General features: G+C 32.1%; 1 protein-coding gene and 1 non-coding gene across 2 annotated transcripts; one reads left to right on the forward strand and one right to left on the reverse strand.

The window, feature by feature from the left end:
• Positions 1-91: 91 nt before the first annotated feature.
• TRNAV-AAC (transfer RNA valine (anticodon AAC)) lies at positions 92-165 on the reverse strand. Its single transcript has one exon. It is a non-coding gene; the product is annotated as a tRNA-Val (tRNA).
• An 8268-nt stretch (positions 166-8433) lies between these two features.
• Positions 8434-12492, forward strand: LOC112025573 (uncharacterized). Its single transcript, XM_065760443.1, has 10 exons — positions 8434-8904; positions 9552-9741; positions 9843-9976; positions 10376-10488; positions 10698-10738; positions 10973-11178; positions 11307-11462; positions 11554-11633; positions 11724-11773; positions 12000-12492. The coding sequence occupies exons 1-10, from the start codon at positions 8479-8481 to the stop codon at positions 12131-12133; spliced, it is 1530 nt and encodes a 509-aa protein (XP_065616515.1). The 5' UTR covers positions 8434-8478; the 3' UTR covers positions 12134-12492.
• The last annotated feature ends 4577 nt before the right edge of the window (positions 12493-17069 follow it).

Raw genomic sequence — 17069 nt, forward strand, 5'->3', positions numbered from 1 at the left:
ACGACACGTTATCCTTCTTTACAGTTAGTCCACTTTGCAACAAAAAATTTTTAAAGAAAAAAAAAATATTTAATTATAAATAATAATTTATTGGCGTCGCCCGGGTTCGAACCGGAGACCTTCAGTGTGTTAGACTGACGTGATAACCAACTACACCACGACACCGTTGCTTGCATTAGTTCAGTTTTAATATTTTATCTGAAGATGATTCTTTTTCTCCCACTCAATTAGGTTATGGTGATTAATTTTTATAGTGTCATAATTTTTCATTCATTCTAATTTAAGGTTTGCATATTTTCTCATTATATTACACATTTAGAACTAATAATACAACCAGGAGTGTCATGAGGTTAGTTTAAAAAATTGAACAAATATTACATATTTATTTTGTAGGATAAAAAAAACTTGTGTTTTCGTTTTATATATATAATTTTTATTTTGAGAATCTAATTTATAAGTAAATAAAGTAATTTGAAAATCAAGAGGATAGTAGCCTATTTTTTTAGGCAATGTTTTAGTGGGAGTTAGAGTTGTATTTCTCCCACTCATAAGGGTGTAAGGACATTTTTAAACCAAAAAAATGAGGATCCCTAGTATAGATGATACATAATAATCATTCATGTTATTTTTTTATCTCCTTATTTAAACTATTAATATATATATATATATTATTTTATATGGTAATAACCTGTTTGGATGAACTTATTCTCCAACTTATTAGATTTATGTGCAATTTTATTTTTAAAGCATTTAGGTAGAAATTATTTTTGAAGTAAAATAAGTTCAACCAAACACATATTTATCGTGATGAAAATACTAACCTTCCTTTGTTTGATCAGGTCATTAAGAAGAATGCTCCGAAATACAAAATCATATGGTATATATGTAGGATTATATCTCCTTAAAGAGAATTTTACGTGGCCCACGTTTAAGTGAAGATGAAACTCATGTCTTAAGTTTCTTATTTCATATCTTAAGTTTCCTATTTGTGAAAGTTACATGTTAGGTGTAACATCCTTTAGTAACTCTCAATTGGTATAACCTTTTTGGTTAATAAAACACCATAAAATTACAATTTTTAAGCTCCTTGATGGAAGGAGAGTTATGAAAATTTTCATCTAAAAGGGTCCCTAGTCTAGCCTATATATATTAGGGGTGAGCAGACTAATACCAGAGCCAACCCAACTGACCGGCACCAACCTAACCGTACCACCTCTAACACCGACTGACTGAGCCGAGGCCAGCGATCGGATGAAGAATCTCGCTCCGACACCAATGCGGTGCTCCCATCAAAACTGCAACTCCAAACCGAGATTGTGGCCGAACCAAATCGATACAAGATCTGTCGTTCTTTTTTTTCTTTTCTTTTTTTATGAAGCTGATAAAACGACGTTGTATGTATGGATGTTAATAAAAAATAAATAAAAATAAATAAATAAAATAAAATAAAATAAAATAAAAAGCAAAAGGGTGCATTTTATGCTAGGTTTTCAAATTCTCAGGGGTATATAAGTTCATATTTTGCTATCAGTATCTTTTAACTCTCTCTCTCGCTCTCTCCTAACGCAGAACAACGGTAAGCTTCTTCGTGTTTTCAGTTTTGTTTGTCTTCATGTTTTACTATTTTCTCCTTTTCATTTGTTTGGGAAAGCTGAAAGCATGAATGACTAAGTGTTTAAGTTGGTTTAAAACTTTGAATGTTTGATTAAGTTTGGCCCAAGACTTACTAAGCAAGCTTGTGTGACTGTGTTTGTTTGAGTAAGCTTGTGTGACTGTGTTTGTGTCTTTCTATTTTGTTTGGGGGGGGTTCTTCATCAATCATCCATCATCATCTCTCATCTTCTCTCTTCCTTACAACTTTCGAACAGTCAAAAAAAAAAAAAAAAAGATGCAGAGACTTTGAGGGATGAGAGAGAGGCAGAGACTTTGTAGGTTAGGGGAAAGTGAGGGGTATAAAGTTTGAGGGTTAGGGAAAAGAGAGAGGCAGAGAGTTTGAGGGTTAGGGGAAAGTAGAATAAAAAAAAAATTATTTATATAAAATAGAGTGTATAATAAGTGTTTTGTAAAAATGAGTGTGTAAAATAAAAAAAGTTTGTTTTTTCTTGTAAAATAGACTGAAATTATGCACCATTTGATGCGGTTGCTCTTAGAGTGTTTTTAAATTTTAAGTTGGAGGCTCGGTTTTTAAATATAAAATTTAAAAAAAAAAAAATCAAAAAACGATGCAATATCAAATACCATAGTAATAAAAAAAGGGTAAAATATCATTTTCGTCCCTAAACTATCACAAAAGTTCGTTTTTCGTCCCTAAACTTTCAAAAATTCGTTTTTCGTCCCTGAACTATCACAAAAGTTCGTTTTTCGTCCCTAAACTTTCAAAAGTTCTATTTTCGTCCCTAAACTTTTCCAAATGTATTGATTTTCGTCCCTCTCACATCAGCACACTGTCAAAGCCACGTCAGCACTCCGTCAGACGGAGGGATGAAAATCAATACGTTTGGAAAAGTTTAGGGATGAAAATAGAACTTTTGAAAGTTTAGGGACGAAAAACGAACTTTTGTGATAGTTCAGGGACGAAAAACGAACTTTTGAAAGTTTAGGGACGAAAAACGAACTTTTGTGATAGTTTAGGGACGAAAATGATATTTTACCCTAAAAAAAATGTTTGTCACTAACGTCTAGATGACTGACATCACAATAAGGGGTAACTACTAACTAGATTCTCCATCCATCCATCCTTNGGGGGGGGGGGGGGGGGGGAGTCCAACTCCAAGTAGCTCATGTGAGACCTTGTAGCTGCTTAGTGCTTACAACCCAAAAATGCTGGACAAGTAAGGTTGGTGCTAGTGCTTACATATATTAAGGTTGGATGCTATTAAGGTTGTCCAGCCTTACTGTAGCTGCTTATGCTTACATATATAAATATAATATTATATTAAGGTTGAATACTTACATATATAATATTAAGTATTAAGTATTAACTATTAAGGTTGACTGTTTGTAGCTGCTTACATATATAATATTATATATACATGCTTACATATATAATAATATAATATTAACTATAAGGTGATAGTGTTGGATTAGTTTGTTGTGATTAAGGTTGTGATTTATAGATTTTTATATAAAACTTTAATAGTGGACTGTAAACTGCTGGAAAGACTATTATATTATATAGTCTAATAAGTATCCGGTTAGCCCCCAAAAAATAATATAATAAAAATAACATGTCATTAGTCTTGTTGTTACTTTAGTAAGTTTATTGTAACAGTATAAACTATAAACTATGTCTTAACTATGTCATTTGTCTTGGTTTTACTTTAGTAAGTTTATAGTAAGTAGTAACTTTAGTCTACTAATGCTAACCTTTTTTTTTTTTTTTTCTCTTTCAGCATTTTAATTTTTGAGGGAGACAGAGATTAAGAGAGTTCACACTTTCAATCATTCACGGAGAGGTAATCACTAATCACTCACTATATTCAGCATTTTGATTTGAAATTTTTAGTACTTAGTAACAACTGCTTAAGTTTATATATATATATATATATATAAATTAGCTTTTATTTTATATTTATATTGGGAACAATATAATAAATCCCTTGTTAATATTAATGACATGAATTGTTGAGTAATGACAATGATTGTTAATTTGTTAGTTTGTTATTGTTGTAACTAAATGATTAATTATATTTAGATATTGTTGTGAAACTTTGTTTTTTTGTTGGTTGGAAATTTTTTTATTACATGGATGTCGATGCTCCACCTGGATTTGATGCACTTGGGGACCCTAACCCACCTCCTCCTAGTCCTAGTAGTGCTAACCCTAGCCACCTAAACCTAAACACCAATTGGACTTGGTGCATCACTTCTCCCATTATCACCTAAATAAGGTGGTAAGGACCCATCTATAGTATGGCAGCACTTCATTAAGATGGCGGGTTTTGATCTCAATAATCCTAGTCTCAGTGCAAGTTTGTAAAAATCAATATAAATGTCACGGTAAGAAAAAAGTACTTGGGCATGTTGCAACACATGAAGGTGTGTAAGAAGTGGCGCTTTTCCTGTGATGATAAGCAAAAAATTTGTCTTTCCAAGCTAAAGAGAAAGGAAAAGTGGTTCAAATGTGTTAGTGGTTGCAAATTATAGTGAAGAGAGGATAAGGTTGGCATTGGCAAGGATGATTGTCATTGATGAATTCCTTTAAATTTGTGGAGCTCTAGGCTTTCAAGAATTTATGGAAATAGTTGAGTCTAGATTTCCTATTCCCCATCGCACTACCATTGCAAGGGCTTGTATGAAGATTTATTCTAGTGAGGTGGATGTTTTGAGAAGCTTTTGTTGGGCAACGGGTTTGTGTGACAACGGATACTTGGACATCCATACAAAACTTGAGCTACATGGTAGCACTGCACACTTCATTGATGGGATGGACTTACCAAAAGAAAATCTTGAACTTTTGCCTATATCTAATCACAAAGGGACACCATAGGTAAAGCGGTTGAGTCATGTTTGTTGAAGTAAGGTATAGACCATTGTTTACAATTACCGCGAACAATGCTAGTTCTAATGAGTGGCAATTGATTATGGAAGAAGAAAACAAAAGAAAGAGATAGTACATATTGGGTGGTGAGTTCATGCATATGTGTTGTTTGTGCATATCTTGAATTTGATAGTGCAAAGTGGGTTGAATCCATTCATGAATCAATTGCCAAAGTTTGGAATGCATTCGATATGTGAGAGCTCTCCCGCATGTTTGAAAGTTTCAAGAATGTGTTGAAAATGAAAAAAAGAAAGCAAATGTTTGTTGTCCCTTGATGTGCCAACAAAGTGGAATTCCACTTATCTTATTTAGATTGTGCTTTGAAATTTGTGAGAGCATTTGATAGGTTGGAAAGGAGGATGGGCATTATAAACTTTATTTTTGTGAAGCGGATGGAATGGGAAAAAGCCATTGTCCTCCTAACTATCTTGATTGGGAAAATGTCAAGACTTATGTGAAATTTCTTGCATATTTTATGAGGCACACTTAGATTTTTTGGGTCCTTGTTTGTCACTTCTAATACATACTTCCATGAGCTAATTAGCATTGAAGATTAATTGCAACAATTGTGTAGTGTTAATGGGGATCCACTTTTGAAGATATGGCGGTAGAGATGAAAAAAAAATATATGATAATATTGGGGAAGTATAAATAATATAATTGATACTTTTTGTTGCTGTTATTCTTGACCCAAGATATAGATTGAAGTATGTAAAGTTTTGGTTTAGGGAGTGGTATGGAAAGGACAAGGGGGATGTGATGAACTATAAGGTTCAGATGCATTGAAGAGGTTGTATGTGGTGAGAGTGGGTCAAAATGGAGCTTTAGTTCTAGTGGTAGTGGTGCTTCATTGTCTAGGGACTCAGTCAAGTGTTGGTAATCTTCAATGCTGATCCATTAAAAGTTATAATAATAATTTAAGCAACACTTGGCAGACAAGGAAGTGTGGAAAACAAATTTGAGTTAGATAGGTATTTGTTGGAATCTTCTGAGGACCTTGATGGGAAGATTTTGACACCTTGATGTAGTGGAAAATGAATTCTTTAGATATCGAGTCCTTTCCTAAATTGCCCTGATGTGTTGGCTATTCTGTCTCTAAGTTGCATCTGATCTGCTTTTATACAGGGGGGTGTTTTAGATTCGTTCTTAGTTCCTATCTCCTAATAAGTTGAAGCCCTTATTTGTACCTAAAATTGGTAGAAGGATGCAAAGAGAAAAAGACCACTAAAGTTTAGGATGCATGGATAATGTGGAGGATATGGATGGTTTTAGATTGACATTGGTAAAAAAAAAAAATACATATATATATATATATATTCATTTTGTTTGTTGTATATATCAATTGTTTATTTATTTGCTCAATGCTTAAAGTCTTTTATTTTGAATGGATTGTGGAAATTGTATGGTTTGTCCAATGCCTATAAAGGAGGATCCAAGCACCGTCATGATGGATGATGATGAGTGATGTGCTACTCTTTGCTTGGAGTTAGTTAGTAGTTAGTATTATGTAAGTATACTGCTATTATCATTCATTTGTGTTATTATAACTATTTTATTGTTCATAAACTTTTATTGTTATTAACACTGTTTATTTGTTTTGTTTAGTATTTTGTAGGAGTTCTAGAATGATGTATAGTGCAAACTTACTAGACAAAGGACTTACAAGAATTAGCATTTTTTTGCCTATATGCTAATTATATTTGTACATGTTATTGTAGTGGACTTTTCACTAATGTAGTTATTTAGGTATTCATGGGTGGGATTATCATTGGAGATACAACAATTACCATTCTTTTGCCTAAATCTAATTTAATTTGTATATTTTCTTTTGGCATTTGTGGACAGTGACAAATGGTTTTGTAATACATTATTAAGTGGATACATTAATCTTATTGTTATTGACACTACACACACATGACCTAATGATATTATTATATGCTATATGATAGTATTTTGGGAGTTGAACTCTTATTAAGGCAATTTCAAAATATTTTCGCATGGTGAATGAAATGAAAAAATTTGGATAGTTTGGATCATTACTATTTGGGTGAACATATTTTTTTTATATGTTGAATATTTTTTTTATGTGAAAAGATTTGTAGAACAAATTTTTTTTATGTGAACAGATTTGTTGAACAGGTTTTTTTTTTTTTTTTTTTTTTTTTTTTTTTTTTTTTTTTTATGTTGAACAAATTTTTTGCAAGGTTTTGCACAGATTTTTTGCAAAGATGGCTTGCTAAATAAATAAAAAAAACTGTTTGAATTTACTTGAAATCTTGAACTGGTTGATATACTGATATTGGGCTTGAAAGCCCAATTTTTTAATATTAAAAAAGCAATTTTTTTTTTAATATTTCAAACCGACCAAACCGACTAAACCGACTGCAAAAGGTCGGAAAACCAACCTTAGGCAGTTGCATCGTTCCAATTATGAAAAAACCAATCTTTATCGGTTCGGTAATAAATTTGGAAAAAAACCACCCTACCGAACCGCGCACACCCCTAATATATATAAATGTGTTTCCATCAAAATGATATATGTGAGGTAAAGTCATAAACTAGAAGACCTTTATATATACACTATCATCATATGGTGATTCTTCTTTTCTCCAATCATTTAAACAATTATGGCTGGAGTTATGTTTATTTTATTCCGAACTATAAATTAATCTTACATTTTGTATCAGAGCCTCCTTCATGCTATGTTGTTTGTAATTTTTCATAAATAGGTTTTTTCTATGATTTGGCTAAATTTCTAATGCATATATGGATTTAAGGATAAAGTATTTGATTGCATATTCTTTTGTACCTGGACCTTTCGCTAAATTAACTAATCCATCAAAATCTATCTTTTAACCAATGTCAACAAACCCAGTTTTAAGAGGCTTGGAATAATGTTAAGTTTTATGCCATGTATCTCATGTATGGATCATAGCATATAGTGTTGAAGCTTATCGTTGAAATAGTTTGGGCTGGATGGCTTTAATATGGGATAGTTTTTGAATATAGGCGACTATCTATGGAAAATTATTCCTTTTGCATTTGGCATTGGCCGAATGTTTCTATGGGATCATGTTTGGTTTTTCAAATTTAAGCTTATCATGAAAGTGGACATCTTCCATGATAAATTTGCATATAGATTATTATGTTTTTTTGATAGAAATAAAACATGATTTGGGCTAGCAAAACTTATATTGTCTGACTTACATAAGTGTGCAGTGATTTTATAAAGTTTTTGACTATATAAGAAAATTTGATCATTACATAGTTAAAATTTATGATATTTTTTAGTGTATTTACAGTTTCTTATACTTGTCTTTAAATATCATTTTATGATTTATTTTAATTGACATGATCAATATAACATTTAGTTTAACTTTATGATGTCATTTGAAGTGGTGAATATCAAAATGACTTGAGAATAGCCATAGCATCTCAAACTGTAATGATAATCACATCAAGTTAATTTTTATAATACTTCATTAAGAATAAAGACATCTAAATTGTAGTTAATTCGTGAAAAATAATAAGTTGGCCTCATAGGGAGGTTGTTATTTTTATGATTTAATTCGAATAAGATGGTGAATTAGGCATTAAGAATATAATTTTCCTAGGCCTATAGGTATGGAAAATTTTATTCTTATTGTTTATATTTACTAGTCTTATTAATAAAGTATTTTAGTAAATTCATGTGTGAACTAGATTCTCCATCCATCCATCCTTCTCAAAAAAAAAAAAAAAAAAAAAAATCGCTATTATAGCTAGAAAAATACAAAGTCAATGTGCTAATTATAATAGATAACGACCACTTTGAATGCAAAAATCCTGCAATTATTTTGGGATCAACTCAAATTTAGCTGCATGCAAATAGTTATTTTCCTCATAAATATGACAACGAGTTTCCCATTCAATCATTGCGTGCGGTTCTTCTACGTATCATGGCCATTAGAGCTCCAAGATCATTCCAGGGAGCTCTATGGCTTCCATGTTTGGTTCTTCTTTTGTTCTTCATTACGTTCACCTATGCTTCACCACCATGGAGACCGAGGCTCGGTGCACTACGAGGATACAAAAGGGCAAAAAATAGTGTATACAACCCATCTCTAGTTGCATCTGACTCAAACAAAAATTATCAAACGTTCTATTATGACCAAACGCTCGATCACTTCAACTATCAGCCTGTAAGCTACACCACGTATCGGGAAAGATATGTCGTGAATTTTAAGCATTGGCGTGGCGCCAAGGTGGCTGCACCCATATTTGCATATCTTGGAGAGGAGTCTTCCCTGGACGAAGATATTGGTTCTATAGGATTCATGATGGACAATGTTCGAAGGTTTGGTGCTTTGGAGCTATACATAGAGGTGAGTATAAACATATTGTTAATTAATTAAGTAAACTTGATTCATACGGCTGGCTTTGTATGTGTGTGTATAAATAGTTACACTTACACACAATAAAGAATCGCTAGCTATGAGACTAACAAGATTGCTAGAAGCCTAGAACCACTCCTAAAATATTACTTGTAAAAATATAACAGTTAGAATCATATGCAAATGAAAAAACCAAAAAAGAAAAAGAAAAAGAACGATGCTGAAATCATGTGGGACTTTCCATATATAGAGATGGAATTTCTATATTTTCTTGTATCAATCACTAGATTCACTACATTAACTATATGTTTTCATTATTGTTAATAATTAATTAATAAATAATGGGCTTTACTAACATATGGTCTTAAGACATTTATTAATAAACTATTTTAAGAAACATTTTATAGAAAAAATGAAAAATTAACTAACTTTTTTGACATATTTTTTAATATTTCATAAAAAAATTTCTTATAATGGATGATTAATTAACCGGACCTATTAATTATATAAAAATAACAACATTGTACCTTTATTGACTTTCATTTTTTTTTCTTACTTTATCGGAACAAATTCACTGATGGCAATCCCATCATGGAAATATATTTTAAAGTTGTGCTTAATGACCATTTTTCTTGCAGCATCGTTTCTACGGACAATCAATCCCACATGGATTTACAAGAGAGGAAGCATTGGAAAATGCTACCATTCGCGGGTACTTTAATTCAGCTCAAGCTATAGCAGATTATGCAGAAATAATTATAAACCTGAAGAAAAATTTATCAGCTGATTCCTCTCCAGTTATAGTGGTTGGAGGATCTTATAGTGGAAGTAAATCTCTTATGAAGATTAGAAATGTAAACCTCACTCAAACTAAACTTCATATATTAATCTCACATCCTAATGTTTTCACTTTTTTATTTTTCCAACAGTGCTTGCGGCATGGTTCCGCCTGAAGTACCCTCATATTGCAATGGGAGCAGTAGCCTCTTCAGCACCCATTCTTTACTTCGAGGACCTTGTACCACAAGATTCATATCCTGTTGTTGTTACAAAGGACTTCCAGGTTAAAATGAATGGTTTATACTCTATATATTTTGAACCATACCTTAAATTTTGAGAAAGAAATCCCGTTTTAACCTAATTTAAGTATATGTATGTAAAACTTCATTTTAGAGATTTAAACCTTGACTCTTACCTTCTCATTCCACAAAAACTTGTGCTTATAGGATGATCATCACGCAAAAAGTGTGCAGCAGCACGGTGATAACTATTCCTTACCTATAATGGCTTTATCTTTGATTCATGGACCTTATAGCTTAGTGACATGTATATTATATAGTCTGAACTTTTTTATAAAGAGAACTATGATTCAAATCACCTTTTCCTACTCGTAACAATCAAATTATCTTTATATATAAATAAATAAAAAATGTTGACTTTGCTTGTATTATGGATATTGCAGGAGGCTAGTTTGAGCTGCTATAATACCATAAAGCAGTCATGGTCTGAGATCGATAGAGTTGCTGCTAAACCCAATGGTCTTTCCGAACTCAGCAAGAAATTCAAACTTTGCAGGTAATAATACTGAGTTCTTCATTTGTCTTCATATCCCATTTGTTTGTTAACCTTGAACTACAATTTCTGCTGATTTATTGGATTATATTTTTGTTTCTCCTAGGAAAACGTTAGTACTTTTCATCTTATATACTTGTATTAATAAACTAACGCATAGTTTTTAATTATATTGCTCTTTATTTGTCATATTACATTTTTTTTTCCATTAGGCCATTGAAGGAGGCAGCCAACTTAAAGGGTTACCTAAACAGTCTGTATAGAGTCCAAATCCTCTGTCTCATCAATTTGTGCTCCACTTCATGCTCCACCAATAAAATTTGGATAGCTAGCATTTCTCATTAAATGAGATATCTCATTAAATGAGACAACTAGTCTCTCTCATTAAAGTTAGAGTTATCTCATTTAATAAGAGAGGCTAGTTGTCTAAGTTTTATTGGTGGAGCACGAAGTGGAGCACAATTAATGAGACAGAAGATTTGGACTCGTCTGTATACATCTGCGGCTCAATATGATAGTCCTCCAGACTATCCAGTGGCTACTATCTGCAGAGGTATTGACGGAGGAGCCAATGGAACCGACATTCTTGGCCGAATTTTCTCCGGAATTGTTGCTTATCACGGGGAAAATAGAAAGTGCTATGATTTTGGTGATTTTTTCTCATCAGAAACACTGGATGGTTGGGACTGGCAGGTAATGCACGCGCATTTATCAATGTCTTTTTTTTTTTCTTTTTTTTTTTTAAATTTAATTTAATCAATTTCACAGCTTCAACAATTACTAAAATTTATTGTAATTAAAAGTCCCCTTGGCCTTTTTAGACATGCAGCGATTTGGTTATACCAATTGGGAATGGCCCGAATGACACCATGTTTCCTGCATCACCATTTGTTTACAAAGAATATAGGGACTACTGCGTGAGTAAATTTGGAGTGGAACCTAGGCCCCATTGGATGACAACTAATTTTGGTGTTCACGTATGGCTTCTCTCTCTCTTTCTCTCTAAGTGATGTAAAAATAATGTACATGATTTTTTTTTTTTTTTGGTTTCTCAATGTAAAATTGCAGCATATAAAAAGGGTTCTCCACAAGTTTGGTAGCAACATCATCTTCTCCAATGGCCTCCGTGACCCTTATAGTAGTGCAGGGTAACTTTTCAAAAAATATATAATCTAATCTGTAGTATTTAGTTAGCTTGCACTTACAATGATCTCATTATTATATAACGGTAATTTCAGGATATTGGAGAACATATCAGACACCATACTCGCTGTGTATACAAAAGAAGGTAATTCATTCTAATTAATAACGCATGCAATAACATTATGTTCACAATTTCAAATGAAACGTCCACATTTAAAACGTGAAAAGAATAGCGTGTTCGGAATCATTACACTAATTTAGGATCATTACAACTCCACTGAACTTTTGGACCCAAAAAATTTTCTAAATAATTACCTTTTGCTTGCCTCTATTGAAGAACAACTTTACTAATATAAAGTTGATTTTTGCAGGGTCTCATTGCCTTGACATAGTGCCTGCAAGGTCGGACGACCCAGAGTGGTTGATCAACCAGCGAAAAAAACAAGTCAAGATAATGAAACAGTGGTTTCACAAGTACTACGTTGATTTGCGTAAGTTTACGTAGAAGTTCACACATAATGGTATTCATGGATTATGAAGTTGACACCAAAAGTCAGATTCTGCTTTTAGTGTGGACCAAAGATTAACCGCATGGAGTGCAGATTTAATTATGCGATAAAGACAACATTTCCCTTTAAATTTATATCAAAGCAATGTACACAAAGGCTGAAATCATATTTTGAAAACATGAACTTAATTGAAATTGTAAAATCGTGTTTTGAAAACATGATTTCACTATTTAATAATTATAATTAAAATCATGTTGTGGGAACACGATTTCACAAGTTATGTGTACTATAATGTATATAGCTTTGTGTAACAATAATTAGCATTTATTTCATGAGTCTTAATTTTTCTTTTAAAGTGTATTATGACTCTCTCTCTCTCTCTCTCCAACCCCAAAAAAAGAAAAAAGAAAAAAAAAAGGACTATAGTACATACTTGCATTTCATAACAAAATAATCACAATTCTTAATGAGGATCCAAAGAAATACTTTACGCAACAACAATCAAACTCTAAAATCTCTTGTTTGAGGTTGTCAATTTACTTGGTGACTCATCTTAGTTTTTAGTACGTCGCAAGCACTTGCATGTGAGACCTTAATTAGTGAGGGTGAGGTTAATCTATGGTAGAACCCATGAATTGTGGCCAGTATGAATGGAAGGAAAGGGAGGAAGAATATAGTAGAGTTGGTTGAAATTAACTAATTTCGGCCAACTCCCCTCCTCAAATTTTTTGTCATATTTTCTCTATCTCATCTCCATTCTATCCTCTTTCAAATAAATATTGGTTTCTTAGCGGCAAATGCTATTATAGTCACTTTACGATATAGTCACCCCTTTTTAGTTAACAAAATTAAAAATATATATAAATAAATAAAGTACAATTAGTATTGGTTACCAAAAAAGAAAAATAGTATTGAATTTTTCATTTGATGAACGCTTCTTAGAGTGTTTTGATTTTTAAGTCCGAGGTTCAGTTTGTAGATAAAAAAAAATATATATATCAAAATATATATACATTCTCTACATGAGATGTATAGATGACTGGCACCGCAACAAGGGGTAGCTACATTCTCTTCCGGTCCCAATTACTATTACAGTTAGTAAAATATAAAAAACAAAAACTTTTGTTTATAAATATATACCAAATATAATATATGTCATGCGTCTATATATTTTTATTAAAAAAAACTTTCGTTTATAGTACAAAAAAAAAATTCTAAAATATATATATACACATTTTCTATGATTAAAATTATAAAAACATGTATTAAATATATATACTCCTTATAATATTTATATATAAATACTTCAGCTTGAATTGATTTTAATACTCTTATTGGTACTATAATTGTATATTATGCCAATTTATGTTATTATATATTATAAAAATGAATATTTCCTAGTTTAATGTTATTATATATATATATATATAATTTTTGTATTTTTTAAAGATTTTTATTATAAGTTTGAATTTATTTATATTAATATTTTTTGTAATAATTTGGATGATTAGATTTAAATGCAATTCATAATGTATGCATGTTAGATTTTAAATTATAAAATAAAATAATTTTAAATTAAAAATATGATACAATAAATATTTTTATTTTCTTGAAAATATGAAAAAAAATTATATATATAAATTATTTAGTTGTTTTTGTTAAATTACCAATTCTCCAAAAAATTTAAACTATTATGAAATGATAAATTTAACCACTTAACTATAATTCTAGTACTCTCCCTCACGAATAGGCATAAACTTCCCCTTAATAAGTGAATGCCCAATTAACATGTGAGATTTTTAACATTTTAAATATAAGATAAAGTAATGACAAATATCAAACCCATGATCTCCTACTTTAATGCCATGTTAGATTATATAAAAATATGGAGAAAGTAAGTATAGATAGAAGAGAACAAATATAAGGTTATGTGGTTTGATTTAACTGTCTACATCCACAAAGAGAAAGTTTTTACGGCTATATCTTTACCATAATCTCAAGTAGGGTTTATGTTGGGAGTGAGAGCTAGGGTTAGGCATGTATGAGATTACAATAGAATTGGAGCTCTTGGGCTACACACACAAACCTAATACATCTAATTAACAATTTATTATTATTATAAATCTAAAATTATACTAAGAACTTATGTGTACTACTAAATAATCTAAATATCATAAAAAAAATATTACACATATATATATCCATTCTTTTAGCCTTGAATTTTTTTTTTTCATATTTTATTTATCTTACACATTTATTTTCATGATCCTTCTTCAGTTTTCAATTAATTGTGGGTTTCAAGTGTTGGAGGCAAAAACGGTTATTGTTTTTCCAAATTTTAGTTTTTAGTTCTTAATTCATAATTTCAAAACCTTATTTGAAAAGCACGTAATTAAGTCGTATGGGGAAAAACCTTTTTTTTTTTTTTTTTTTAAGTTTGAAAGAATAATACTCATCAACTTCAAACTTGAAGGGAAAAAACAATCAACCCCAATAACATTTGTTTGACCAAACACAATTAACTTATTGTTAATACATCTTATTCTTCTTCTTTTAAAAAAAAAAAAAGTTTTTTTTTTTTTTTTGAGTTCATGCAATTGTGATGAAGAGAACAAAATGAAAACCCCCCCCCCCCCCCAAAAAAAAANATGTCTTACCCCTCAGGTGATGAAGGTGTAACACCAGTTCACATCATGGTGAGTCAGTCTCAGCCCCATTTTCTCATTCAGGTATCTACGCACCCTAATATCCTAAACACATTCACGGCACACTGAGTAGGGCCAGGCGAAAATGCCTAAGGTAATTAAGGGTTACCGACCTCATAGGGATTCTCATCCCTCCTTCTACGAAAGCAACTATCGGAATCACAACTTCACCTTCCCTCCTCCTAAGGTACCATTCTCCCTCTTCACAATACTTCAAATTCACATTATTGGTATTCCATACTCAACCCTAAATTTGTTCATCATCTCATCGGATTCGACCAACTTCTTAAACTTACCCATTCCCCAAAGACAACTAAAAGTTCTAAACGAGAAAGAGAAGAGTGAAATCGAGAAATTTTGGGATCACTAGGAGAAGAAGACTTATAGAAATATGACGGAACTCTTCAGATAGTGGGCAAGTCGAGCCAGATTCAAATCAGACGCATCAATAATTGTAAGCGCGAAAATGATGAAACCCTTAGGTTCAAACAGGTATTTAAACTCCCCCTTGGGTTCCCCAAATGTAACCGCTTGCTCATAAAAGCAAAGGATCATGCCGTTGATAGTGGGAAACGTGGTGCCGCCAAAATTTAACGTGGGCGCCCATTAAGTCTTGAAACGCTAAAAACGCGCATCGGGCAGTCAGAAAGCCGCCAGCATCAGTACAAACCGAAGTAGGGCAATTCGTCCGTGGACCCGCGAGTATCAAAACCCTCCTCCCCGTCCCAGGGAACGTGCAGCAGGGTTTTGAGGGGCTATTGTGGGGCCTATGAGCCTCACAGCCTCGGCCCATCACGAAACAGGCCCAAGGCCCAGGCCGAGGAGCATATGCCATTTTTTGTTGGTGTTGCTAGGCTAACTTGGGGGAAGCCTCTGTTCCCAATCCACACCGAGGACCACCTCATCCTCGGCCTGACGAGGGGGATTTTAGAGAGAGAGACTAACCCCAAAGTAAGCTGTCATTCTCACATTTAATGCATTCAACTAACTCCCCCTGGCCGCATTAATGGGGAGGTAACCCCTTGGCAGGATAACGTTGATCAGAGTGAACCACTTGAGTACCGATAAGGCCTCTGATGGGACGGATGGCCAGATAAGAAGGCAAATAGATGAACAACAGATGGAGGGAGGGGATAGGAAGATGAAAACTATAAAAGAAAAGTTAGTAAGGTAAAAAGGAGGGAGGAGAACGATAAGGCCTCCTCGGCCACAGGCCGAGAAGCATCTCCCCTCTTGAAAGAAAAACTCTTAGCACTTTTCTTCGTTGCAAGAAACTCCTACTTGGTGATCGACGACCAGCACCTAAACCTTTCACCCCACTCTCTATAAATTTATTGTTTGGGCTCATTGGGCTGAAAACCCGTCCTCCAGGGTCAATCCAAATTGAGTCTCCACAATTATAAAATACACAACCAAACTGTATGCATATTTGAAAGACAAATCAAGTGCAGGTAAAGTGTAAAAAAAAAAAAAAAAAAAAAAAACTTGCCTGTGGTGGTAGTGATGTCTTCCATGTCAAACTACTTCTAGGGGAGGGAGAGAGAGAGATTTTTTATTTATTTTTTTAAACCGAGAGAGAGACTTAGTTTAAAAATTAAAGTAGTCAATATATTATAGTAAAATATTAATATTTGGAAGTGGTATTTGATGTGCATAAGATTTCAATTGTGATCGAATTCATCTTCTCATTAATGTTTTTTTTTTTTTTTTTTTTTTTTTTTTTTTTTTATGTTTTATGCATCTTACTCTTTATCTAATTAGTTTTTTTTTTTTTTTTTTTTTTTGTTCCTTGTAATTCATTTTAATTAGAAGTTTTTGTATTCCTGTTTTATCTAATTGGTTTTGGGAGTTATATCTGATTTAGATTGGGTTTATCTAATTAGTTTTTGATGATCTTTGTAATTAAAAGTTGATATCAACAAAAAGTATAATATTAATCTAATATTTATTAGTTGAATAGAATACTATAATAGATTTTTCTTATAATACACTATGTTGCTACTTTTTTTTTTTTTTTTTTATAATACACTAAGTTGCTAAAAGATGCATTAGATTTTTTTTATAAATGTTTTCTTAAATCCACCGAATACACTAAAAAAAGATTAGACGTTTCTGCAATTTAGGATGCATTAAACCTTTTTTTAGTGTAATAATTAAAAAATAAGAAGAATTTGATTACACTACTTCTACGTTGCTGCAATTTAAGAGCATTAGACTTTTTTTATAT

This window comes from Quercus suber, unplaced genomic scaffold (genome assembly GCF_002906115.3).
Source record: "Quercus suber isolate HL8 unplaced genomic scaffold, Cork oak 2.0 scaffold_368, whole genome shotgun sequence".
Taxonomy (NCBI): domain Eukaryota; kingdom Viridiplantae; phylum Streptophyta; class Magnoliopsida; order Fagales; family Fagaceae; genus Quercus; species Quercus suber.